Source organism: Notolepis coatsorum (assembly GCF_963971535.1).
Source record: "Notolepis coatsorum genome assembly, chromosome: 10".
NCBI lineage: Eukaryota > Metazoa > Chordata > Actinopteri > Aulopiformes > Paralepididae > Notolepis > Notolepis coatsorum.
Window position 1 is genome coordinate 12,144,594 of NC_140174.1, and position 25,395 is coordinate 12,169,988.

The following is a 25,395-nucleotide window of genomic DNA, read 5'->3' on the forward strand; positions in this document are numbered from 1 at the left end:
ATCTAGCTCTCTGCTCTCCTCCTCCTCTCCTCCCCTCCTCTCCTCATCTCCTCCTCCTCCTCTTCTCTCTTCCTCTTCTCTCCTCCTCTCCTCTCCTCCTCTCCTCCTCTCCTCCTCCTCCTCTTCTCTCCTCCTCTCCTCCTCCCCTCCTCTCCTCTCCTCTCTCCTCCTCTCCTCTCATCTCCTCCTCTCCTCTCATCTCCTCCTCCTCCTTTTCTCTCCTCCTCTCCTCTCCTCCTCCAGGGTGTTTGGCTTCGCTATAGTCGCCACGTCGTTCCTGAACATGCTGATCCCGACGGCCGCGCGGCTCCACTTCGGCTGCGTGATCCTCGTCAGGATATGTCAAGGCCTGGTGGAGGTGAGGCTCTGCTCCACGTTACTTTGCGTTTAGAAATAGTTCCTGTGTAAATATCCCTCTCTCTCTCTGTCTGTCTCTCTCTCCCTCTCTCTCCCTCTCTCTGTCTCTCTCTGTCTGTCTCTCTCTCTCTCTCTCCCCCTCTCTATGTCTGTCTCTCTCTCTCCCTCTCTGTCTGTCTCTCTCTCCATTTCTCTCTTATTGGAGGCGAGCTTCACATACACCACACAATAAAACTAAATTAATACAAAATATATATATTAAAATATAATTTATATTATATATTTTTTTTTTTATTATTATTATTATTATAATTTTGTAATAAAAATATATTTCAGGCTATTTTCAGGCGACCTCATCAGAGGACTGAAATGCCGCCTTAGAGACTATAGTCTAGTCTAGTCTCAAGTTTTGCTTTATTTGTCACATAGCTACACGTACATTACAGTGAAACGCTCTGTTCTGTATGACTCTCCTGAGATTATGCTTCATACAGTAAAAGTTTTTAAAGAATAAAGACCAAACACTATACAAAATATATGATGTACAAAACTGAAGTACAAAATGCTAAACAAAATGCAAAACAAAATGCTAAAATTAGGTCTATTAGTTGAACCATGATGATTTTCCTTATGGACGTCTCTCCCTGGTGTGTTCCCCTCTATGCTACAGGGCGTGTCCTACCCCGCCTGTCATGGTATCTGGGCCAAATGGGCTCCCCCTCTTGAAAGAAGCCGTCTGGCCACGACAGCCTTTTGTGGTGAGTTTACGTCGTTTCTGCCTCCCTCCTCTTTCTCTCGCTGGGCAGCGTAGAGGTCTAAGCACTCGCCTACCACCGCAGAGACTCTGGGCAGCGTAGAGGTCTAAGCACTCGCCTACCACCGCAGAGACTCTGGGTAGTGTGGAGGTCTAAGCACTCGTCTACCACCGCAGAGACTCTGGGCAGCGTAGAGGTCTAAGCACTCGCCTACCACCGCAGAGACTCTGGGTAGCGTAGAGGTCTAAGCACTCGCCTACCACCGCAGAGACTCTGGGTTCGAAATCCAGCTGTCAACGTTACCTCCGGCTTGGTCAGTCGTCCCTACGAACACTATTGGCAGTGTTCGCGGGTGGGAAGCCGATGAGGGTATGAGTCCTGGTCGTAGCAAACAGCGACTCCTACTGGTCGGTCGGGGTGTCTGTTCTCCCAGTGAAACACCTCGCTGCCAGGTGAAAAGAAGCGGCTGGTGACTCCACATGTATCAGAGGAGGCATGTGGTAGTCTACACCCTCCCCAGACTAACAGTAGGGCAGCGCAACGACCAGGAAGGGAATTGGCATAACGACTAAATTGGGTGATGGGAGAAAAAGTTAGAAAATTCAATTATTGTTGTGAAGGATCAGATTAAACCGAATATATATATTTATTTATGGATATATATTGAATAGTATTTGTATATCGTTTGATATCCCTTGTATATTCCTTGTACATATACACGGAATATCCCTTTATTCTACTACAGCCCATAATAGTTCATTCTCTTATTGGACAAAAGGACCAGGCGCCAGGGACCAGCCCCTGGCGTTCAAGTTCAAAGGTACCGACGAGACATGCCCTTACTAGCCCCGGCTCCGCGCAGGAATACGGCTACCGAAAGCAGAGTGGCACTATTTGTCCACCGTGCATATAAATATGGCGCAAGAAATGTAGAATTCCTCTTAGTCCTTTACCCTTCTACCCAACTAAGTAACAGAACGTGAAGCCTCACCCCACGATACCGCGTGCGGTGTAGTATGGCCTGTTTGGCCTTAGAATAGCATTGAGACCTCGTGCGAATTAATAGCTGAATTGCCAGAGTTTGGCACCGTATTTCTATTAAGTAATAATAGTCTATTATGTATGGTGCATCGTGCGGTTAGAGTTCAAAAGTGAGCAGCACCCCCATCGCTTCCTCGTGTTATCTAGAATCTTAACCAGGTTGGGCAGACCACGCGTGGTGCTTTCATCCGAGGAGTTCTAGGCGAGGACCGAGTGGACCTGTACATTGGATTACCTACCCGACGACTGCTGAGCCCTATGCGGCATGGAATATATATTTGCTTTGGTACTTTGATTTGTGGAGTGGATAATCGCCAACACCGGTGAGTGTTGGATCTACCCCGAAAGGAGTCAAGGTGAGACGGCGCTCAGACCAGACTGAGGTCGCCTCGCTTCTTCTTCACTGTGGAGCTACAGCTACAGCTACAGCCTACAAGAGAGCCAAGGTGTATTCATCTGTGGATCAAGATTCTACTGCACTGTCTTCTGTACGTGAAGTCTCCCTAGAAATCGTTGACCAGACGGGATACTGCCGACGGCTCTCCTACCCCCCCTACCGGCCTACAACCGGGAGGACCCCTACAGTATATCCAGCTATAATCATTAAGTGACCATAGATATAATTCCCTAAGAGCCAGGTTGTATACTTGCTTCCTGCGTAACCAGAGATTGGACATTCAGTGTTGATTTGCCTACGAGTACTCATTTGCCTTACAAGAGCATTCAAATCATAAATGTAATGGTGAATATTATATGTACCTTTTGCTATATATTAAATATTTGATTATTACCTTTGTGTGGACTTGGTTTCATGGTGGGAAAGTGTTCATCATATTTAGATATCGTGTACTGTATGGCCAGTAGTTAAAGTACATAAAGCGGTAGTGGTTTAATGATACCATACTTATCAATACAGTCAGGGAATTGTACCCCTCAGTTACAATTATTATTATAATTTTTTTTACATGTAGTACATGCCATGTCTCTGTATCCTAGGTTCTTATGCCGGGGCCGTGATTGCCATGCCATTAGCTGGAATTCTGGTCCAGTACATAGGGTGGCCTTCAGTCTTCTACGTCTATGGTGAGTCAACCTTGTCCTGTGTGCTAGATCTCCTTCCCTGAACCTTCCCCCAGATAATTCAGAATGAAGAAAGATTAATCATTGTTGTCATCATTGGGTCACTGGAATCTATTCGAATAACAATAAAAATAAAAATAAACCCACGTTAACATAATGATACTGTATGGGCGGCTAGGTGGTGTAGTGGGCAAGGCACTCGCCACCAATGTGGAGACGCTGGGTTCGCGTGTTCGAATCCAGCTCTCCACATTGTTTTCAGTTTGGCTGGTCGTCCGTACTAATACAATTGGCAGTATTAGAGGGTGGGAAACTGATGGGTGGGGATCGGGCGTTGTGGACAGCGACTCCTACAGGTCGGTTGGTGCGCCTGCGCAGTAGAATCAGGAAGTGTCGGGGGCAGCGTGAGCCTCCCACGCGTTACTCCTCGCCACTGAGAGATCGAGCTGCGCAGGTGAAAAGATGCGACTGCTGTTACCTCAAGTACCGGAGGGGACTTGTGCTATGTATGACTTAGTCCACATTGCAGCCGGCTTGTGGGAGGCAAGAAACAGCGTCCGTGACAGGGGAGTGTTGAATTGGATGATACGAAATTGGGATGGGAGAAAATATAGAAAATGGGAGAAAAAGTGGATAAAAAAAAAAAACATAATGATACTGTTATATAATCCAACAAGCGAGCTAGCCGGCTGCTGTCATTGCTAACAGCTAACACTAGCAGACCAGGCTAGCGTATGTTCTGGGAACAAAAGCATTAATTCCGAAAGTTACATCACTGATGCTTGATTGTAAGCTTAGTGAAACAACATGGCAAACATACAAAACGTTGCTACCATGTAACATCTCCAGTCTTTCTTTTCTGTTCTCCCAGCTGTTAACAGACTGTTACGCTACCTGGCTAGCTAGCGAGTTGTACCCAGCATTCCGTTCAGTGGTGTAACAGTTAATTGGGTCCCCTCTAAATCAGGGCTGTCCCCGACTAAGGGTTTGGATAGTCGACTTTGATTGGCCGAAATTTGACGATAGTCGACTGGTCGACTGAAAAAATAAAAAATAAAAAATAAAATCTTTAATAAATATATATTTTTTTTAAATCATTCCATTTGGGCTGTGGGGGGTGCTTAATGTCCGAAGGAGTCGACCGAAGGCTTCTTGTCCTCTGCGAAAGCATGCAATTGGACCACTGATGGATACATCTTGATATTTGTCTAGTCTAGTGTGTTCATTAGATGGGTGAAATCCTCTTTCAGTGCCTCTGTGCCCATTTTCTTAGGCAGTTAGCCTCGCTGGTATGCGCACCATTAGCGTTAGCCACGCTTCTAGGCGTCTTTACTTTTGGAAAGAATGATATTAGAAAAAATGTCAATTTAAATATTATTTGGTCTTCTACCGATAATAATGGTCTTCTACCATTATTTATTATTATTATAAAAAAAAGATAAAAATTGCATTAGACTAAGAGGTTGGCAGTCGACTATTGGGTCAGCCCTACTCTCAATACACTACACAGTGTAGGTGCCGGAAAATTAATTTTTTGAGACAAAACAATATTCGCATAAACAATTTGATTTTCTTTTAACTTAATGACTATTCGAATATAAAATAAATCGGTGCCCATACCTATCGTTGACTTTAGTATATTTCCCATGCAGACTAGCTAACTGGCCCGTCCGCGTCTATACTTTCCGTAGCCGCATTTCTGGCAAGACGCTCTCTGATTGGCCGACGCCTGTTTCTACACTGGTTAAGCTTAGGCACTCTTTCGAAGTTGGTTAAGGTTAGAGTTTGTCTTAGAGCGTGACGGCAAGTTCTTTCGACGGTTAAGCTTAGGCACTCTTTCGAAGTTGGTTAAGGTTAGTTTGTCTTAGAGCATGGCGATAGAACGCCAGGTAGTTTGCAGGCTGTTCAACGCGGAAATGGGCAAAGACACAGCTCGTCACGCGATTGGGCAACAGTGGCCAATCAGAGAGCGTCTGCCAGAAATGCGGCTACGGAAAGTATAGACGCGGCCCGTCCCCTACCCACATGTCTGCCGGCGGTTGGTCCCACCTCCTCAAAGCTCCTCCTGGCCCGTTAGCTGGTCGGTTGGTTGGTCCCACCTCCTCAAAGCTCCTCCTGGCCTGTTAGCTGGTCGGTTGGTTGGTCCCACCTCCTCAAAGCTCCTCCTAGCCCGTTAGCTGGTCGGTTGGTTGGTCCCACCTCCTCAAAGCTCCTCCTGGCCTGTTAGCTAGTCGGTTGGTTGGTCCCACCTCCTTAAAGCTCCTCCTGGCCTGTTTGCTGGTTGGTTCCACCTCCTCAAAGCTCCTCCTAGCCCGTTAGCTGGTCGGTTGGTTGGTCCCACCTCCTTAAAGCTCCTCCTAGCCCGTTAGCTGGTCGGTTGGTTGGTCCCACCTCCTTAAAGCTCCTCCTAGCCCGTTTGCTGGTCGGTTGGTTGGTCCCACCTCCTCAAAGCTCCTCCTAGCCCGTTTGCTGGTCGGTTGGTTGGTCCCACCTCCTTAAAGCTCCTCCTAGCCCGTTAGCTAGTCGGTTGGTTGGTCCCACCTCCTCAAAGCTCCTCCTGGCCCGTTAGCTAGTCGGTTGGTTGGTCCCACCTCCTTAAAGCTCCTCCTAGCCCGTTAGCTAGTCGGTTGGTTGGTCCCACCTCCTTAAAGCTCCTCCTAGCCCGTTAGCTGGTCGGTTGGTTGGTCCCACCTCCTCAAAGCTCCTCCTAGCCCGTTAGCTGGTCGGTTGGTTGGTCCCACCTCCTTAAAGCTCCTCCTAGCCCGTTAGCTGGTCGGTTGGTTGGTCCCACCTCCTCAAAGCTCCTCCTGGCCCGTTGTTCTTTTACTCCTCGGTTCCACTTCAGACTCCTCCTTTGTTGTTGTTCTTCTTCTTCTCCGTCCTCCTCTTGTCCTCGTTGTCTCCCTCCCTCCAGGCACCTTTGGGATCCTCTGGTACTGCTTCTGGATCCTGGTGTCTTACGAGAGTCCGGCCGCTCATCCCACCATCACAGAGGAGGAGAGGACGTACATCGAGGAGAGCATAGGCGTGTCGACTATGAATACCACTCCAGTGACAGTGAGTACATACAGATTTATCATGGTGCAGAAATACTGGCTATACTGATATTAGTTGAAGTTAATAATATCAATATCCATATAATAATTATAATAATAATAATAATAATAATAATAATAATAATAATAATAATAATAATAATAATAATAATAATAATAATAATAATAATAATAATAATAATAATAATAATAATAATAATAATAATAATAATAATAATAATAATAATAATAATAATGTCGGGCGACAGTAGCTCGGGGAGGTCGTCTGCTAATCCGGAGGTTCCCGGTTCAATTCCCGCTCCTCCCAGGCAGCATGTAGAAGTGTCCTTGAGCAAGACTCTAACTGCTCCCGATGAGCAGGTCGGCACCTTGCATGGTCGCCTCCACCGTCGGTGTGTAAATGTGTGAGTGAATGGGTGAATGTGAGGAACAAATTGTAAAGCGCTTTGGATAAAAGCTGTTATATAAATGCACCATTTACCATTCATATAGGTTTCTCATGGTACAATATGAATACACTGGCTAATAATAATAATAATAATATCATAATCGTCTTTCACAGGATCGTTTAAGAAAAGTGTGATTTGACAAGTTGGTAGTTCTACCTTTTATTCTGTAACCTTGCCTACAATCCAAACAATAGCAATAAACAATGGATTGTGTGAATGTGGAGTGAGCAACTTAATTGGAAATGCAATGAAATTACTGTCAATAATATAGATAGTGTGTCCAACTAGACAAAGTACTGCAGCAATCTGGCAAGGATTTAGCTATAGAACTAAAGCTTGGCACAGGTACAAATATCTTTGAACAAAGAGCTTAGAGGCTGTTAAAAACCTACATGAAATAATAAAGTGTGTAGGAAACTAGACAAGCTGAAGATGAATCCAGTCTCATGGTCTATTATTATTATTAGACGCTGATTCTGACTAGTATTAGTCGATTATAATTACATTAGATGAGCTTAAAATGTATTGTCATCATACAGCACAAGTACAGTACAGCGAAAAGAAGTTTGGCATCCAACCAGACAATGTACACAGGTGATTAAACTAGTGTTTCTTGCTATTCATGTGCACAATCCATATTAACCTGTATTGATTTGTGTGCTCTGTACTAATCCAGAACAGAACAATCCACTGGAACCTCTTCATCCCACAATATGCTCTGGTCTGATGCTGACCGTGTGTTATAGGGCGGATTAGGCGGATTAAGCCTAATCCTTGATTAAAAAAATAAATAAAAAAAACCCTTCCATTGGAGGGAGGGGGGTAGGAGGTCTTACTCGTGAATTTAAATTACACTCAATCCATGTCTTAAAAAAAAATAAAAATAAAGTATTTAATTGTAATAAAATGTTTTAATTAAAGGTGCTATAGATAACATTCAGTCACTGGAGGGCGGCTACGTGGCGTAGTGGGCAAGGCGCTCGCCACGAATACTGGAGACGCTGGGCTCGCCTGTTCGAGCCCAGCGCTCCACATTGCTTTCAGTTTAGCTGGTCGTCCGTACTAATACACATTGGCTGTATTAGGGGGTGGGAAACTGATGGGTGGGGATCGGGCGTTGTGGACAGCGACTCCTACAGGTCGGTTGGTGCGCCTGCGCAGTAGAATCAGGAAGTGTCGGGGGCAGCGTGAGCCTCCCACGCGTTACTCCTCGCCACTGAGAGATCGAGCTGCGCAGGTGAAAAGATGCGACTGCTGTTACCTCAAGTATCGGAGGGGACTTGTGCTATGTATGACTTAGTCCACATTGCAGCCGACTTGTGGGAGGCAAGAAACAGCGTTCGTGACAGGGGAGGGTCGAATTGGATGATACGAAATTGGGATGGGAGAAAATATGGAAAATGGGAGAAAGATTTGATAAAAAAAATAAAAACATTCAGTCACTGGATGTCACACTAGAGGACCAGCATGTCATCTATCCAATCAGATGAATTCCACGTGGGGAAATGGGAAGTAGGGATACATGTAAACAACAACATTAATTTTTTAATTATAAATTCACTATGCGGGGACATTAGGGGGGCTAGCTTATTAAACATTTTCAAAAGTAAAGCTAATAACATACATCTTCACCATAGCCTTTTAATGTACTCTGCTACTTAGATTATTGTACCATCTATTTTCATGTCTGCATTTTATTGCTTTTACTTTGTCAATTCTCTGCTCATTTTATGTCAATTCTCTGTTCATCTTATATGCCTGTCTATATTTATGCCAATTTTATGTCTATTTCATGTCCATTAAATCTACCTTACTGCTGTGCAGCACCTTTCATACAATTATTGTATGAAAGGTGCTTTACAAATAAAGTTTATTATTATTTCTAAAAGCTCTGTGTATTATTGTATTATATATATATATATATATATATATATATATATATATATATATATATATATATATATATATATATATATATATATATATATATATATATATATTATATATTACTTAACCGTCTGTAGTGTTACAGCCGGTTAACAGCCTATAGCGTGGTAGTAAAGGTTTAACCTTCTGTAGTGTGGTAGTGAAATGGTTAACCCTTTGTCGTGTGGCAGTGAAAGGGTTAACCGTCTGTATTGTCGCAGTGAAAGGGTTAACCCTTTGGTAGTGTGGCAGTGAAAGGGTTAACCGTCTGTATTGTTGCAGTGAAAGGGTTAACCTTTTGGTAGTGTGGTAGTGAAAGGGTTAACCCACGTCTTTGCCTTGTGTGTTTTTGAATCACATAACATTCAGGAGGAAACCACTGAAACACAAGAGCGATCATCACCAGAATCTACAGCTGTTATTCCCCACGGTGTACGCTGTTTAACCCTCTTAACACGTCTGCGTGTTTCACACTGTGCGCTTACAGAAATTCAACACGCCCTGGAGGTGCTTCTTCACGTCCATGCCCGTGTACGCCATCATCGTGGCCAACTTCTGCAGGAGCTGGACCTTCTACCTGTTGCTCATCAGCCAACCGGCGTACTTCGAGGAGGTGTTTGGATTCGAGATAAGCAAGGTAACGAGAACCAGACCTGGGCGTAATGAACTGCACCTGGGGGCGTAACGAACTGCACCTGGGCGTAATGAACTGCACCTGGGCGTAATGAACTGCACCTGGGCGTAATGAACTGCACCTGGGCATAATGAACTGCACCTGGGCGTAATGAACTGCACCCGGGCGTAATGAACTGCACCTGGGGGCGTAATGAACTGCACCCGGGCATAATGAACTGCACCTGGGCGTAATGAACTGCACCTGGGCGTAATGAAATGCACCTGGGCGTAATGAACTGCACCCGAAGAGTTCTCGCTGTGTATGAATGAATGAAAGATTTTCTAAAAACTAAAATATATCTGTTAATTTGACATATATACACAAAAGATAATAAACGGGAAGAAGTATACACTTTTTTTTTTTTTTTTTATTCCTACCCCTTTTTAACTATTCATCACAAATTATATAATTTACTTCGAGGAAGTGTTTGGATTCGAGATCAGCAAGGTACCAAGAACTAGACCTGGGCGTAATGAACTGCACCTGAAGAGTTCTAATACAGCATATAGAGATCTTCTCACTGTGTACATGTGGGGCGAGAGTGGCTTGGGAGGTAGAGCAGTCGTCCAGAAGTTCCCGGTTCGATTCCCGCTCCTCCCGAGTAGCGTGTCGATGTGTCCTTGAGCGAGACACTTAACCCCTAATTGCTCCCGATGAGCAGGTTGGCTCCTTGCATGGTCGCCTCCGCCGTCGGTGTGTGAATGTGTGAGTGAATGGGTAAAATGTGAGGAACAAATTGTAAAGCACATTGGATAAAAGCTGTTATATAAATGTACCATTTACCATTTACATAGTTCATTCACTTCCATTCACCTAGTAGTTTAGAAAAAGTGGGGTCCATTTCACTGTTCTGTCTAAGTTAGCTCAGTAGGAGAACATGTAAGGTTTGAACTCTCTACTGGTATCTCCTCAGCTACAGTATATAGACACAGTTATGGAATTCTGGACTTAATCATATCTAACAATAATACATCTGCTCGGATGTGGGGGTCCCAGGAACAGAATCTTTTCAAATGGAGATAGGGTCTTTTACATGACACAGGTTGAGAATCCCCATTTTATTTAGGACTTTTTTTGGGGACCCCACACTTAACACATTCCCTGCCATGACTTATATCCATCAATATAGCCAGTCTGCCACCACTCTAAGCCTATGGAGATGTTCACCTTCTTTGCAGGGCTATAACCTTTTAAATTGTATTGCTAAATTGACATTACTATGGCCCATTCAACATCGATTATCTATCGTTCAGGATGTAGGAATGTTATACTTTTTCATTCATATATTCATACAAAAATACCTTCTAGAATATAAGTATGTTTTTATCGTTTTCTGCAGTAATTCCTAGAACGTGAGCTATAGGCCTAAACGCATATATAGATTATCGATTGCCGTCTATTCCCTAGACACGCTATATTAAAAAATGCAACTGTACATGATCGTATACGTTATGCGTCATCATGCGCGGATGACAGGGGGGGGGGGGGGGGTCGTTTATAATTCCGTGATCGTCAGTAAATGCTTTATGTAGTATGGGTGATATATTGATAAGATCGGTTTGGCTAAAAAGCTGATCACGATGGTTCCAACCGAAAAAAAATTGCCGAAAGGTCTGGATTATTACATATCTCGATGTGATCTATCAAGAAATATCTACAGCAAGAATTTTGGGTCTCAATGAATCCAAAATGACATTGTGGTTAGAAGTGGTGGAGAAAATAAAAGCTAGCATATAATGGTAATGTCTGGTTAGGAGCGAGGGAAAATGGATGGATTATCCAATGGGGGGTCCGGGAGGGGGGGGCACGAGCTAGAGCATATGTGTGTAGGTTTTTAGATAACAGGTATTAAGGGTATATCCTATATAAGACAATTAACTAAAATGTGATTTCATTGGATGTGCACTGTCAACTAATGCTTGTATATCTTATCGTGTGTTGTCATGTTTGTTTATGTGTTTGTTTAAAAAATAATAAAAAGATAAAATACAAAAGATCGGTTTGCGGTGAAATGAATAGACAATTGGGCTGAAAATGACGTTAGCGTCCTCTTACCGTTCGCAGACGAGACTGGAGGAAAAAGATCCCACTTATTTGACGTCGATCTCCTAGATCCATTTCCGGTTTGTATGGCGCAATAAACGCCCAAATCATATTGATTATTGAGTTATGGCAGCGATCCATATGCACGCCAGTGTATGTCTGGAGTCCCGCAACAATATGTGACTGCCGGACGGATTTCCCAGATGCACCGATTGCCACTTCCGGTTGTAACTCGCTCGATCATCCACCAGGCGGCGGTATTGAGGCGTTGCAATATTGTGCAGAGTCCCACTGTATCACCAGAGGCTGGGTGGCTGAGTTATGAATGCCATGGCGAAAAAATTTAATATGATCTCAATATCGCTGTACAGCGTGGTTTGGCAGACAACGCATGGCGGGCAATAACGCTGTACAACGTGAACGGCGGTGGATGTGTTAATGTATTGCATAATTTCAAAACGTGGAATTAAGGAATATCAAAATAAAAGCACACGTTGTTGAACTTGATCATGCATATTTATTAGAACATTTTATTACAGCACTATGTTATCAATACACATTTATAAAATTAGGCATATTTAGCCAAAATATGTTGCCAGAACAAAAATATATATTTCTTTTTATTATTCTTTTTTTACTTGCCCCACTGTCACCTAACCGTGACCCCAATTTGGGTCACGACCCGTAATTTGAGAACCACTGGTCTAGACTAGAGTCTAGAATCTATAGCTCCTTTAAAACAATCCCTCACCCCTGTGCATCTCTTTCTTCCTGCAGGTGGGCATAGTGTCTGCTCTTCCCCACTTGGTCATGACCATCATCGTGCCCATCGGGGGCCAGCTGGCTGATTACCTGCGGTGCAACAACATCATGACCACCACCAACGTCAGGAAGCTCATGAACTGTGGAGGTGAGAGAAAGAGAGAGAGAGAGAGAGAGAGAGAGAGAGAGAGAGAGAGAGACTGAGGGGAGAGAGAGAGAAGAGAGAGAGAGAGAGAGAGAGAGAGAGAGAGAGAGAGAGAGAGAGAGAGAGACGTGCTGCTATGATGCCCGGATTTCCCCCAAGGGGATCAATAATGGAATATCTTATCTTATCTTCCATGGACCTGAACAGGTGTTTTGAGGTGTTTCTGTGTCATCACGGGGTTAACTGTGGAGTCAGCGGCACGAGGTGGAGAACGATGACTGGGTGTAAAGCGACAGTGCTGTGTCTGTCTGTACACTATTTTTGAACTTGGATGAGATCAATAGAGAGAGAGAGAGGAAGCGTATCCAGTACACATCTATAGTCTCTGCTGCGTCAGGCGTGTGGAGGCTCTCTTATGTCAGGTCCCATCGCCCTCGAGAGCCTCTCATAACGAGGAAGGAGTCTAAAACATTTGGGATAAAGACGTCTTGTTTTGTTCAGTTTATTAGTTTCGTTTAGTTTTGATTTGATTTTTTTTTATTTGGAATCTTTATTTCGAACATGTAAATAAAATACAATATACAAACAAACAATATGAAATCAAAACAAATCATTGATCTCAAGAAATGAAATGAAAAAAGAAATTATAATAAACAAAAGCAAAACATAACTCAATAGGATGAAGTATTCACTTATTTTATCCTACCCCTTTTCCATTACTCAAATGAGTGTACTACTGTAATTTAAAACTTTACAAAACATATATATATATATATATATATAATATATATGCAAAACAAAAAACTAAAATTATATATGTAAAACATGAAAGACTAAAAAAGAAAATTTAAACACCCGTGAATGTCAAATCCCTTCCTCATCCCTGTACCTTGTGAACATCATTTCCTTATAATTCAGTTTATTAGGATCCACAATTAGCTACAGCATTGCAGTAGCAATTGTTCATCGGTCCCACAGAAATGACAGCGAATGTCTTTCTTTATTGCACGTGTTTTTGCCTCCCGGACGGGGGGCACGGTGATGACTCAGCACCATCTTGTTCTCCTGGGGAAAGCCCTGGAGTTTATCTCCCAATACCAAGTGTGTAGCCTTGTTCAAATGAAACACGTCCCTGGTAATATCTGTCTTTCATCTGCAGGCTTTGGGATGGAGGCAACCTTTCTCCTGGTGGTCGGCTTCTCCCACACGAAGGCCATCGCTATCACCTTCTTGGTCCTGGCCGTGGGCTTCTCGGGCTTCGCCATTTCAGGTGAAACTAGTATTATGGCGTATTTCTCTCTGTGTCCTAGATCCTGACCTCTTATCGCTGTTGTGGAGTTCTCTCACGTAACGTAAAACAGATCAAAAGAGCTCTCCGAGTTGCCTCGCTCCAACCTCTGAGTCCGCAGAGGGAGCTTGCTTTGATCTCTTCTATCGAGAAACGCATAATTACTTTGATTAGGCCGAGGCCAAGGCCTAATCAAGAGAGGTGTTACCTTTGAATACTTGGCTTACAGTTTAGTTACAACTCAAGCGTTTGGCAGCGGATAGTCTTTTACCATAGTGATGATTCCAATGCTAATATTGTAAATACGTCTTCCTCACAAGGTTTCAACGTCAACCACCTGGACATCGCCCCTCGCTACGCTAGCATCCTCATGGGCATCTCTAACGGCGTCGGCACTCTGTCTGGCATGGTGTGCCCACTTATAGTCGGTACCATGACCAAACACAAGGTGAGATCTCGTTCTGAATACAGGTTGTGCTGTATTTCATACAAAACATCTACACACGATTACAGTCGACGCAATCTCAGTGTGCGTCAGACGTTCAGTTACCGTTCGAGTGGATAACGTCTGCTAGCATACTTGTTTTACACACTCACACTGCAAATGCAACCCATGTTTCAGAATCGCTCACAATATAGATGCTCCGTCATTCATTACACAGTTACTGAGATTGAAACTCATCCTCATTTTAGAGTTTAAATCAGGGGTTCTCAAAGTTTTGGAACCCAACATTGGATTGAGGACCGCAGAAAACCGCTAGCTAACAGGACAGAAGATAGTTACTGTCAAATGACCATAGTATTGTATCCATAGCTATAATATAGAATATAGATATAGCTCTGCAAAAATAGTGACGCACAGTGAAAATAGGCTCTAGATAGCTGGCGCTCTAGCTACGAGGATAAGACTAATCCCTGGCGTTGAAAGTGTTAAAAGACAAGTACTGTGTGACGTTGTAGGTTGGTTTAAAAATAGTGGAAGGGAATCAAATACTACGCATGCATTCACACCATAACAACTCATCGTGGGCCACCGGGAACGTTTCCGAGGGACGCCGTTGGCCCGCAGGCCGCATTTTGAGAACGCCTGGTTTGGTTTAAATCCAAATACACACAGAGGAACAGCGTGGAGGTATGTTCTCATCTGCCAACATATCTCCGTTGAAGGCGTTTATAGTTCATTTCTGCACCATCTATCTCTCACGTCCATTCGTTTTTAACCACCTTTCCTTCTAAACTCATGTTTTCATCTTCTACTAATAGTCACTCCTCTTCTCCTTTCTCTGCTCTCTCTCTCTCTCTCTCTCTCTCTCTCTCGCTGTAGACGCGGGAGGAGTGGCAGGGTGTGTTTCTCATTGCCTCACTCGTTCATTATGGAGGTGTTATATTCTATGGTGTGTATATTCCTCTCTTCCTCTTCTTGTCCACCTCATCCCTCTCTCTCACCCAACATGATGGTCAACTCTCCATTAACCCTTTCACTGCCGCACTACCAAATGGTTAACCCTTTCACTACCACACTACAGAAGGTTAACCCTGTGATACCGTCTGTAGTGTGATAGTAAAGGGTTAACCTTCTGTAGTGTGGTAGTGAAAGGGTTAAGGCCTGTGTTGTTCTTACGGCAATATGTTTTACAGGAGAGGGGGGGTCAATGGATGTATCTTTTGACTTTATTCACTTGCACAACAGTGGCAGATACAACCCCTGCTACATCACGTCCATCTTCCTGCAAACTAATTAAACAATGTTGACAAAAACATACTTTTTTGTTTCACAGAAAAATTTGAGCACAGTCTGGTTTGACTACCACTGGTCTAGACTCTGGATCACAGTCTGGATTCACTACAGAACCACTGGTCTAGACTCTAGAGCACAGTCTGGATTCACTACAGAACCAATGGCGCCAATTCTTTAACCACTTATTGAAGAGCTTTGAGCAGTCCTTTGTGCCGGTGGCAATCAGGCTCCACAACCAGGCAGGGCCAGGACGGGCTAACTGCCGTGGACTGGAGGATCTGATTTGTGGACTGTAATTAATTAACAACCTGAATAGACTCTTTTTTATTATTATAATAATTCTTTTTTAACCACTTTTAGCTATATTTTAACCCTATTTTAGCTATTTTTTTCTTTTCTTTCTTAGCCCTACGTATTATGTCCGTCTTTGTTTTGAACATATACTAATTAATTGTATGTTATGTATTAACATAACATGTTATGTTTTTAAATGGCTGTTGATGCTGTGATGGACACCTGAATCTCCCCTCTGGGATAAATAAAACCACTGGCCTAGAGCACAGTCTGGATTCACTACAGAACCACTGGCCTAGAGCACAGTCTGGATTCACTACAGAACCACTGGCCTAGAGCCCAGTCTGGATTCACTACAGAACCACTGGCCTAGAGCACAATCTGGATTCACTACAGAACCACTGGCCTAGAGCCCAGTCTGGATTCACTACAGAACCACTGGCCTAGAGCCCAGTCTGGATTCACTACAGAACCACTGGCCTAGAGCACAGTCTGGATTCACTACAGAACCACTGGCCTAGAGCCCAGTCTGGATTCACTACAGAACCACTGGCCTAGAGCACAATCTGGATTCACTACAGAACCACTGGCCTAGAGCACAGTCTGGATTCACTACAGAACCACTGGCCTAGAGCACAGTCTGGATTCACTACAGAACCACTGGCCTAGAGCACAATCTGGATTCACTACAGAACCACTTTCCTAGAGCACAATCTGGATTCACTACAGAACCACTGGCCTAGAGCACAATCTGGATTCACTACAGAACCACTGGCCTAGAGCACAGCCTGGATTCACTACAGAACCACTGGCCTAGAGCACAGTCTGGATTCACTACAGAACCACTGGCCTAGAGCACAGTCTGGATTCACTACAGAACCACTGGCCTAGAGCACAGTCTGGATTCACTACAGAACCACTGGCCTAGAGCACAATCTGGATTCACTACAGAACCACTGGCCTAGAGCACAATCTGGATTCACTACAGAACCACTTTCCTAGAGCAGTGGTTCCCAAAGTCGGGGTCGCGACCCAAAGGTGGGCCGCGAACAGCCACGGGTGGGCCGCGAGATGATTTAAAAAAAATAAAAAAACAATAAAAAAATATATTTATTTTTATTTTTTATTTTTTTATTTTTATTTTTTTTTGTCAGGCCACTGAACTTAGAAGCAGGCCAGGACAGTGTTTCTAGTTGTATTCTAAATTTCTATTCTATTGTATTCAAAAATGTGACTATATGGTTTTATATTAACTTAATAAATAAACAAAAACGAAAAATCTACTTATTTCAACGAACATTTCAAACTAAATAACAGATTATGCACATAAAACGCTGAAAACAACCGAAGCAACAATAGTATTTTAATGAGGCTATTATTATTATCATTATTATTTTGCAACAAGTTAGCCCTCTCATAAATAGCACATATAAATGAATAACTAACTTGAACTAACTTAATAGGATTGAAGTGATATTTGGCTTAAAAAATCGGTCGCCTGGCAAAAAAAAAAGAAAAAAAAGCCTGACGATGTGCATTGGGCCGCGGCTCTCTGACGCCTTATTTTCTGGGCCCTGGCCTGAAAAGTTTGGGAACCCCTGTCCTAGAGCACAATCTGGATTCACTACAGAACCACTGGCCTAGAGCACAGCCTGGATTCACTACAGAACCACTGGCCTAGAGCACAGCCTGGATTCACTACAGAACCACTGGCCTAGAGCACAGTCTGGATTCACTACAGAACCACTGGCCTAGAGCCCAGTCTGGATTCACTACAGAACCACTGGCCTAGAGCACAGTCTGGATTCACTACAGAACCACTGGCCTAGAGCACAGTCTGGATTCACTACAGAACCACTGGCCTAGAGCCCAGTCTGGATTCACTACAGAACCACTGGCCTAGAGCACAGCCTGGATTCACTACAGAACCACTGGCCTAGAGCACAGTCTGGATTCACTACAGAACCACTGGCCTAGAGCACAGTCTGGATTCACTACAGAACCACTGGCCTAGAGCACAATCTGGATTCACTACAGAACCACTGGCCTAGAGCACAGTCTGGATTCACTACAGAACCACTGGCCTAGAGCACAGTCTGGATTCACTACAGAACCACTGGCCTAGAGCACAATCTGGATTCACTACAGAACCACTGGCCTAGAGCACAATCTGGATTCACTACAGAACCACTGGCCTAGAGCACAGTCTGGATTCACTACAGAACCACTGGCCTAGAGCACAGTCTGGATTCACTACAGAACCACTGGCATAGAGCACAGTCTGGATTCACTACAGAACCACTGGCCTAGAGCACAATCTGGATTCACTACCGATCTAATCTCGACAGGATTGTCCTCCCTCCCTGCCTGGTAGGTATCTTCTGAGTCCTCTCTCCCCGCCTGGTAGGTATCTTCTGAGTCCTCTCTCCCCGCCTGGTAGGTCTCTTCTGATTCCTCTCTCCCCGCCTGGCAGGTCTCTTCGCCTCCGGAGAGAAGCAGCCGTGGGCCGAACCGGAGCAGCTGAGCGACGAGAAGTGCGGCATCCTGGACGAAGACGAGCTGGCGAACGAGACGGAGGAGCTGTATCGTACGAGCGGAGGAGGAGGAGGAGGAGGAGGAGGTTACGGCGCCATGAACCAAGGAGGCGACCCCAACGGATCAGGAGGAGGAGGAGGAGGAGGAGGAGGAGGAGGAGGCGGTGAAGGAGGTTGGGTGTCGGACTGGGACAAAACCGAGGAATATGTACAACCAGCCGGAACCAATAGCTACCTGTACGGAGGCGGAGACAACCGGGAGCTAAGATAAAATCAGGACCCACTGCGAATAGCCTTGGGGCTGGGTTGGGGGTGGGGAGGGAGGGAGGGGGGTGATAGCAAGACAGAAACAGTAGATCCAAGAGTGAAGCTTCCTTGTGGCACGGGGGGAACTCTGAAATAAGGGGTGGGGCTTGTTGGCGGGATGACGGGGCTGATGGGATGACGGGAAAAGAAACTGCTCGACAGCCAGTCTGGTCGCTTTATTCACATTGAACTGTATAACGGATGATCGCTGCGCAGTGGATGTGGACGACGGAGACATGGAATCTAAAAATGTATGCGTGTGTTTTTTTTTTGTGCATTTGTGTCCCTTGTTTTGACAGGCCAGGCTCTGTAGGAGTGTATTCTAGGGCTTCAAAAGAACGTCTTTGTTGACGCCGGTGTTTTTAGGCCTAGTTCTTTCTTTAATCATGTGTTTATGATTCCCCCGATGGTCTAATAGTAATCCTATGTAAACCGATACGGTTGGAATTTCCTTGACAGAAAACTAAGTCACACGAATTTCACAATGTGGTCAATCACATCACGATACCTTCACATGCGCTAAATGTGATCACACGTAATAATAATAAGTAATAAGTCAAGTTTAATACCATGGAAAAAGTGCTCGTGTGACATTGCGTGAGCCCACGCGGAATTATGCAAATCGCACGTGTTCCAAAAACACGTTGAAAACACCTTAAAAACACCTTAAACTTTGCGTGGCTTGTCTATAAGGGTTCGTTTATATGTTCTTCTTTTTTATTATTATTATTATATTAATCTTTCACTATGTGTAGATGTACATTACGTACATATGACAACTGTTAGCTAAGGCTGTGATCACATTGGACTCTTTTTTCTTGCGCTCAAACGCGAGGCGTGGTGGTGTAGAGAATCTAAAGTGCACAGGGAGCAACGAGCGATACCACTGATTGGTCTGTTTTGCGTCAATATCTTTTCAGATTTGTAATCCCTCCCCTCGGTTGATTTTAATTGGTCCGTTGACAAGAAGACGTGACATTGAGGCGGCTACGTGGCGTAGTGGGCAAGGCGCTTGCCACGAAATGCTGGAGACGCTGGGCTCGTCAGTTCGAGCCCAGCGCTCCACATTTGCTTTCAGTTTAGCTGGTCGTCCGTACTAATACACATTGGCCGTATTAGGGGGTGGGAAACTGATGGGTGGGGATCGGGCGTTGTGGACAGCGACTCCTACAGGTCGGTTGGTGCGCCTGCGCAGTAGAATCAGGAAGTGTCGGGGGCAGCGTGAGCCTCCCACGCGTTACTCCTCGCCACTGAGAGATCAAGCTGCGCAGGTGAAAAGATGCGACTGCTGTTACCTCAAGTACCGGAGGGGACTTGTGCTATGTATGACTTAGTCCACATTGCAGCCGGCTTGTGGGAGGCAAGAAACAGCGTTCGTGACAGGGGAGGGTTGAATTGGATGGTATGAAATTGGGATGGGAGAAAATATAGAAAATGGGAGAAAAAGTGGATCAAAAAAAAAGAAGACGTGACATTGACGTTGAAACCTTTTCAACCGAGAGCGCCCGGAAGAGCTTCAAAAACGCGAGGCACGTAGTTAGGAGGAAAAAGTTCAAAAAGGTGTCCAATGTGATCACAGCTAAATTCTCAAAATCAGTCAGGTTAATGTTCACACTTTGAGGAAAAAGCATCTTACTCGTGCCAATACAGTAAGTATTTTGAGCTGTAGTATTGGTTTCCGGTGACACGTGGGGAAGTGGCGTAAAAAGGTAATTACAGTGGTCTCCGTCGAGGCCATATACGGTGTGGTTACCATGGCGACATGGCGTTGTTCAGATACAGCGTTTTGACTTAGTGCGACTAAACTAAATGTGCTAGGCTTCTGACCCGTCTGCCTGAAATGACTGTCTGCTGACAGACCTGGGGAACAGAACTGCCTTGTACAGGATTTACAAGGAGTGTGGCTTTACATTGGACTGAGAATCTGAGAATCTGAGAATCTCATAACAAATATATATATATTGTTGTTGTTGTTGTTGTTGTTGATGGTGGTGTTTTCCTGCGCTAGGTTTTTGATCTCTCAGCAGTTTTCCTTCATGGTCTCATGGAGTAGAATTTTCCTTCAAAATTCTATTTCGTGGGGGGTGGGAGGTGGGGGAAATCATGTTAACCTTTTTATGTTTACCCTGTACGTGTGATGTAGAGTCTACATTCTAGACAATACAGTTGTATTGCAGTGACATTGGAATCTATTTGTAGAGAAGCCGTTTGCACCGAGTAACCAGACACCCCCCCTCCAAACCCATACCAAGCCCGTTCGCTTTGTCTCAGTGACTAAGCAATAAACTAGACCCAATGTATGTCGGATTACATAGTTGCGGAGCCATGCGACTCCCCCCCCCCCCCCGCCCCGGCCTCACACTAGTGCCACTGAGGACACGCACTTCCCAACGAGCCAATACAACACTAGATCAGCGGGTTACCACTGACGACAGCACAGGTTGTGGGGGAACATAAGCCTTTTACATTATGCTCTCTATTCTGAGTTTTCCACATAGTTTACATACTTTATGTTTACATACATGACTCCACCCACTGATAAAGTTGGACGCAGCAGTGTCACTAGTGGAAAGGTTAGCCTAGAGCTCTGCTCAAAATGCAGTGAATTATAATGTTACTCAACATAAAAGCACATAAGGCTGGCATAATTTTATTTACAGAAGTCATAGAACTCCATTGTTTTCCAAAGAAACATTAAAACAAGTCACAGAACATACTTTACTGAATCGCCGTATTAAAGCGTCAGTTTTTGCATAGAGTCTGGGCTAAACTAAGATCAGTGGTACAAAAAAGACTAGGATATTGGCGTTCATGAAGAACAAGAGGAAACTACTTAAATAACCAGTAAAAGTGGAAGATGTCCCAGAGGTTTGATGCAACGCATGTGTATCTGGCTTTCTGTGTGAGAATTGAGTTACTATATTACCGGTCGCTAACTTTGTTACTGTAGGCCGTCCTCCTCTAAACATGAGCCACGGTTAACGTTAGCTAACAAGAACACACTAAAAGCGATTCATGTAAACCTAACATTACCCTTACAACGCAGCAATGTCTCCCTCAGCTAACATTAACGTGACTTTAGATCACAGACTCACAGCTTACAGGCATTTCATAGAACTCAATAAGGCTAAATAAATACTAACTACTAATGTTAAATGACTTAATTAAACCTAGTTGGTGCAGCCCACTCTTAGACACTTAGATCGACCCTTAGTCTAAAATCGGCCCGAATAACAGAATCTGAGCCAAACAAATAGTGTTTCAGAATGTTAAATGGTACAGTGCATACGCGATAAACGATTCTCACTGGCAAAATACCAGTCTACGGATCTCACAGTCGACACCTCCCTTCCTGAGACACCTCTCTCTTTCTCCGGGGACCTATGGAGTATACTCTCTCTCTCCTATACCCTATATGTTTGCTTTAATGATGGAACTTACTCAAGTGTTATCCTTAGAAGATATGCTGAAGGATCAGTATGTTTTAAACACTTTTAAACACAAAACTGCAACAAAAGATGAAAAATAACGTATGGCCACACAACGTCATTGCACTGTAAGTCATGTAGTAGCTATCGGTCAGTGTTGTGAGATATTTGGGCTAGTTGATCCCTGAGTCCCGGTTGAATACCTGAGTCACGGTTGAATACCTGAGTCACGGTTGAATACTGAGTCACGGTTGAATACCTGAGTCACGGTTGAATACCTGAGTCACGGTTGAATACCTGAGTCACGGTTGAATACCTGAGTCACGGTTGAATACCTGAGTCACGGTTGAATACCTGAGTCATGGTTGAATACCTGAGTCACGTTGAATACCTGAGTCACGGTTTAAGCCCTGAGGTGTCCTGTTCAGCAACACGTTGGCAGGAGAGAAAGTGCTTGTCAGTGGATTATTACAGTATTGAAATAATAGTTAGTCGATCCCCTTCACAGTTGAAAGGAAGATATATACGTTTTATGATTTTTACTGTTGTTGTTGTTGTTGTCGTCGTCATCGTTGTTTTGTTTTTGTTTGTTTCACTAAATCTTTTTCCAGTTTTATTGTTACACTGTTTTGTTCTTGACTGCAAACCGTTAAAATGTATATGTAAAAGAAAAACAATATTGTATAATAAAACCTAGAGGTGATTAATTACTATATCATTTCAATGATTACATATCACACAGACAGAGTATGAAATTACCTACTTTCTTAATGGTTGAAGGCATAGGCGGCGGGTGAGCTGGACATTAGGGTAGGCTATAGATGGGATAGGACTCCTTTTTCTTTTTTGCTTGCACGCAACGGTGCTGTCCAGGTTCTGATTTCATACAATACACACACCCACTAGGCTACTACAGCGAGCCCCACTCATTTCATATAGTGCAAATTAATTGTTCAAATGAAGGCATCCAATATGATTAACCATTGTCTTACCTTAATGCAACAAAATAAAAATGCGACGTTTCGCGCATCAATGATATTTCTGCTTTAAGTTTGTCTGTGAGATCACTTTCAATGTGAAGCGGACTCAGAGTGGACTGTCTCTCCTGGCGCATATTGTTGTTCTTCTTAGCCAGTTTCGGATGCGCCTCATTGGAAAGACCGTTCACAAGTTGCGGTGCTGACGGCAATGAAGGAAAGGTTTTCCGTAATTTGGATCTCATCATGCTTTGAAAACAATGTACATAGTAGCTCTAAAAAGTTTCCACTGTTTGATTAACTCTGACTCAGTCTCATCATGCCCTCGTAGAGCAAGCCCTTGGCCTCAGGTGATCCGGTGTTATGCCCAGGCCGCATGTAACTTGGAATGGAGTTCCAGGTCTTGGCAGCTCTCACGGAGAGGGCTGATTTGCTAAATGTACTTGTCCTTAATGGAACAGCCAAGTCACCCGGTACAACAGTTCTGGTGAACCTGGAGGTGAAAAAATCTGAAAATGGGGTGGGGCTAGACCATGGAGGATTTTGAAGACCAGACTGGCATCGGTTAGTTTTGATGATGCGGCGTGATTGGTTACTGCCTGCAGTCTGGAATGTTAAACGGCCACCACACCTACTGCCATTGACACCTTGGTTGGCCGACCCTTGCGTATTGTCACCACCGGGCTGCAGCAGCCCACACACACACAATATCGTAGCCTAGGCTGCCTATAATAATGCGCAGACTGGGGCTGCCCATTTGGGTAGGCATAGCCTAGCCTGGCCTAATATACCCGCCGCCTATGGTTGAAGGAACACACCTATATCCGCTTCCAGCATTTATATAAGGTGCATTTATACAACAGGTGCATTTATATAACAGCTTTTATCCAAAGCGCTTTACAAATTTGTTCCTCACATTTTACCCACATTTTTCACACCGACGGCGGAGGCGACCATGCAAGGTGCCGACCATGCAAGGTGCCGACCTGCTCATCGGGAGAAGTTATGGGTTTAAGTGTCTTGCTCAAGGACACTTCGACACGCTGCCCCGACAGGAGCGGGAATCCAACCAGGAACCTCCGGATTACCAGACGACTGCTCTACCTCCTGAGCCACTTATAAGAAACACATGTAGCCTAGAGTAAATATGTTTTGATGACCTAGGCTCTGCAAACTCCTCCCCCCCGGACTGCGTAGTGCACCTTCACCAGTAAACAACACAAAGCCTCTTGTTCTAGTTGCCAGTCTGCAGTCGAATTACTACTTCCCCCCTGTCCCCCAACCCCCTCTCTATCATCCTCGCACAGGCTAATTTGACTCCCCCCCCCCCCCCCCCCCCCCCCCCCCCCCCATCTCCTCCTCTCCCGACGGGTGGTGTCACGTTACGCCCCTGCCTCGGCCTGCGTATTGATCACAGAGCTAAAGATATTACACCAGAGGAAATCGGCGAGAGAGAGAGAGAGAGAGAGAGAGAGAGAGAGAGAGAGAGAGAGAGAGAGAGAGAGAGGACGCAGAGGTTTTCATGGGGCCTGAAAGAGGGTCTCGCTAAACCGCCGACGTCTAAGTGCTGAGGACAGGGACTCACTCTCTCGCCCTCTACGTTGTCTGAAATCAGGGGGGATTATCTCCCATCCATCTGCCAGAGAGAGAGAGAGGGAGAGAAGAGAGAGAGAGAGAGAGAGAGAGAGAGAGAGAGAGAGAGAGAGAGAGAGAGAGAGAGAAAGAGAAGAGAGAGAGAGAGAGAGAGAGAGGGAGAGAGAGAGAGAGAGAGAGAGAGAGAGAGAGAGAGAGAGAGGGGAAGGATGGGAGATATCCATTGGTGATATCAGATCGTACTGCATGGAATACTATACGTTTGTTCTCTTTTTTTTGGTGCATTCATAGAACAAGGTTTTTTTTAAGAAATGAGCAGAGACAAATGACACACAGAAACAGAACAGGAGCAGAGGGGGCAGGCTGTCGGGTTAGCCCAGGCCTCTCTGTCTGACACACTGTGGCGAGGAGCTTCCTGACACCATACTAGCAGGTCCGACCAATTAAAATCAAGACGGACAAGAGCACAGGAGGATTCTACTGTTCCTCTCCTCCCTCTGTGTCTCTGTCCTCTCGGGCGTCGTTCTGTCGGGGTGGGAGATATCTCGCTGACAGTTGTTTCACAAAAAATGCGTAGGGCGACTGGGTCGCGCAGTGGACTAAGCACTCGCCTTCCACCGCAGAGACTCTGGGATCTAATCCAACTGTCAGCGGTACCTCCGGCTTGGTCAGTCGTCCCTACTATCACAATTGGCAGTGTTAGCGGGTGGGAAGCCGGCGGGGTATGTGTCCTGGTCGTTGTAAACAGCGACTCCTACTGGTCGGTCGGGCGCCTGTTCAGCAGGGAGGGGATCCGGGGGAAATAGCGTGAACCTCCGCACGCGTTACATTCCCCCAATTAAACTCCTTGCTGTGAAAAGAAGCGGCTGTCGACTCCACATGTATCGGAGGAGGCATGTGGTAGTTCTACACCCTCCCCAGGCCGACCAGGAAGGGAATTGGCATAA

At 44.8% G+C, this 25,395-nt stretch overlaps 1 protein-coding gene and 1 pseudogene across 2 annotated transcripts in view; both read left to right on the forward strand.

The window, feature by feature from the left end:
- Nucleotides 1–18,415, forward strand: part of LOC311235443 (vesicular glutamate transporter 1-like) — a gene marked incomplete at both ends in the record, with an annotated part of 55,177 nt that extends 36,762 nt beyond the window's left edge. The window contains 10 exons of the mRNA XM_084322906.1: nucleotides 244–358; nucleotides 1,028–1,115; nucleotides 3,150–3,236; nucleotides 6,148–6,290; nucleotides 9,152–9,301; nucleotides 12,161–12,293; nucleotides 13,450–13,560; nucleotides 13,899–14,026; nucleotides 14,903–14,972; nucleotides 18,084–18,415. Of these exons, the coding sequence (XP_084179032.1) occupies nucleotides 244–358; nucleotides 1,028–1,115; nucleotides 3,150–3,236; nucleotides 6,148–6,290; nucleotides 9,152–9,301; nucleotides 12,161–12,293; nucleotides 13,450–13,560; nucleotides 13,899–14,026; nucleotides 14,903–14,972; nucleotides 18,084–18,415 (1,357 nt within the window). The remainder of the gene's footprint in view (nucleotides 1–243; nucleotides 359–1,027; nucleotides 1,116–3,149; nucleotides 3,237–6,147; nucleotides 6,291–9,151; nucleotides 9,302–12,160; nucleotides 12,294–13,449; nucleotides 13,561–13,898; nucleotides 14,027–14,902; nucleotides 14,973–18,083) is intronic.
- A 3,498-nt stretch (nucleotides 18,416–21,913) lies between these two features.
- The window catches only part of LOC311235444 (intraflagellar transport protein 172 homolog), a 16,474-nt pseudogene continuing 12,992 nt past the window's right edge, over nucleotides 21,914–25,395 (forward strand). Inside the window, exon 1 of the transcript in view lies at nucleotides 21,914–21,927. The product of the transcript in view is annotated as an intraflagellar transport protein 172 homolog (transcript). The remainder of the gene's footprint in view (nucleotides 21,928–25,395) is intronic.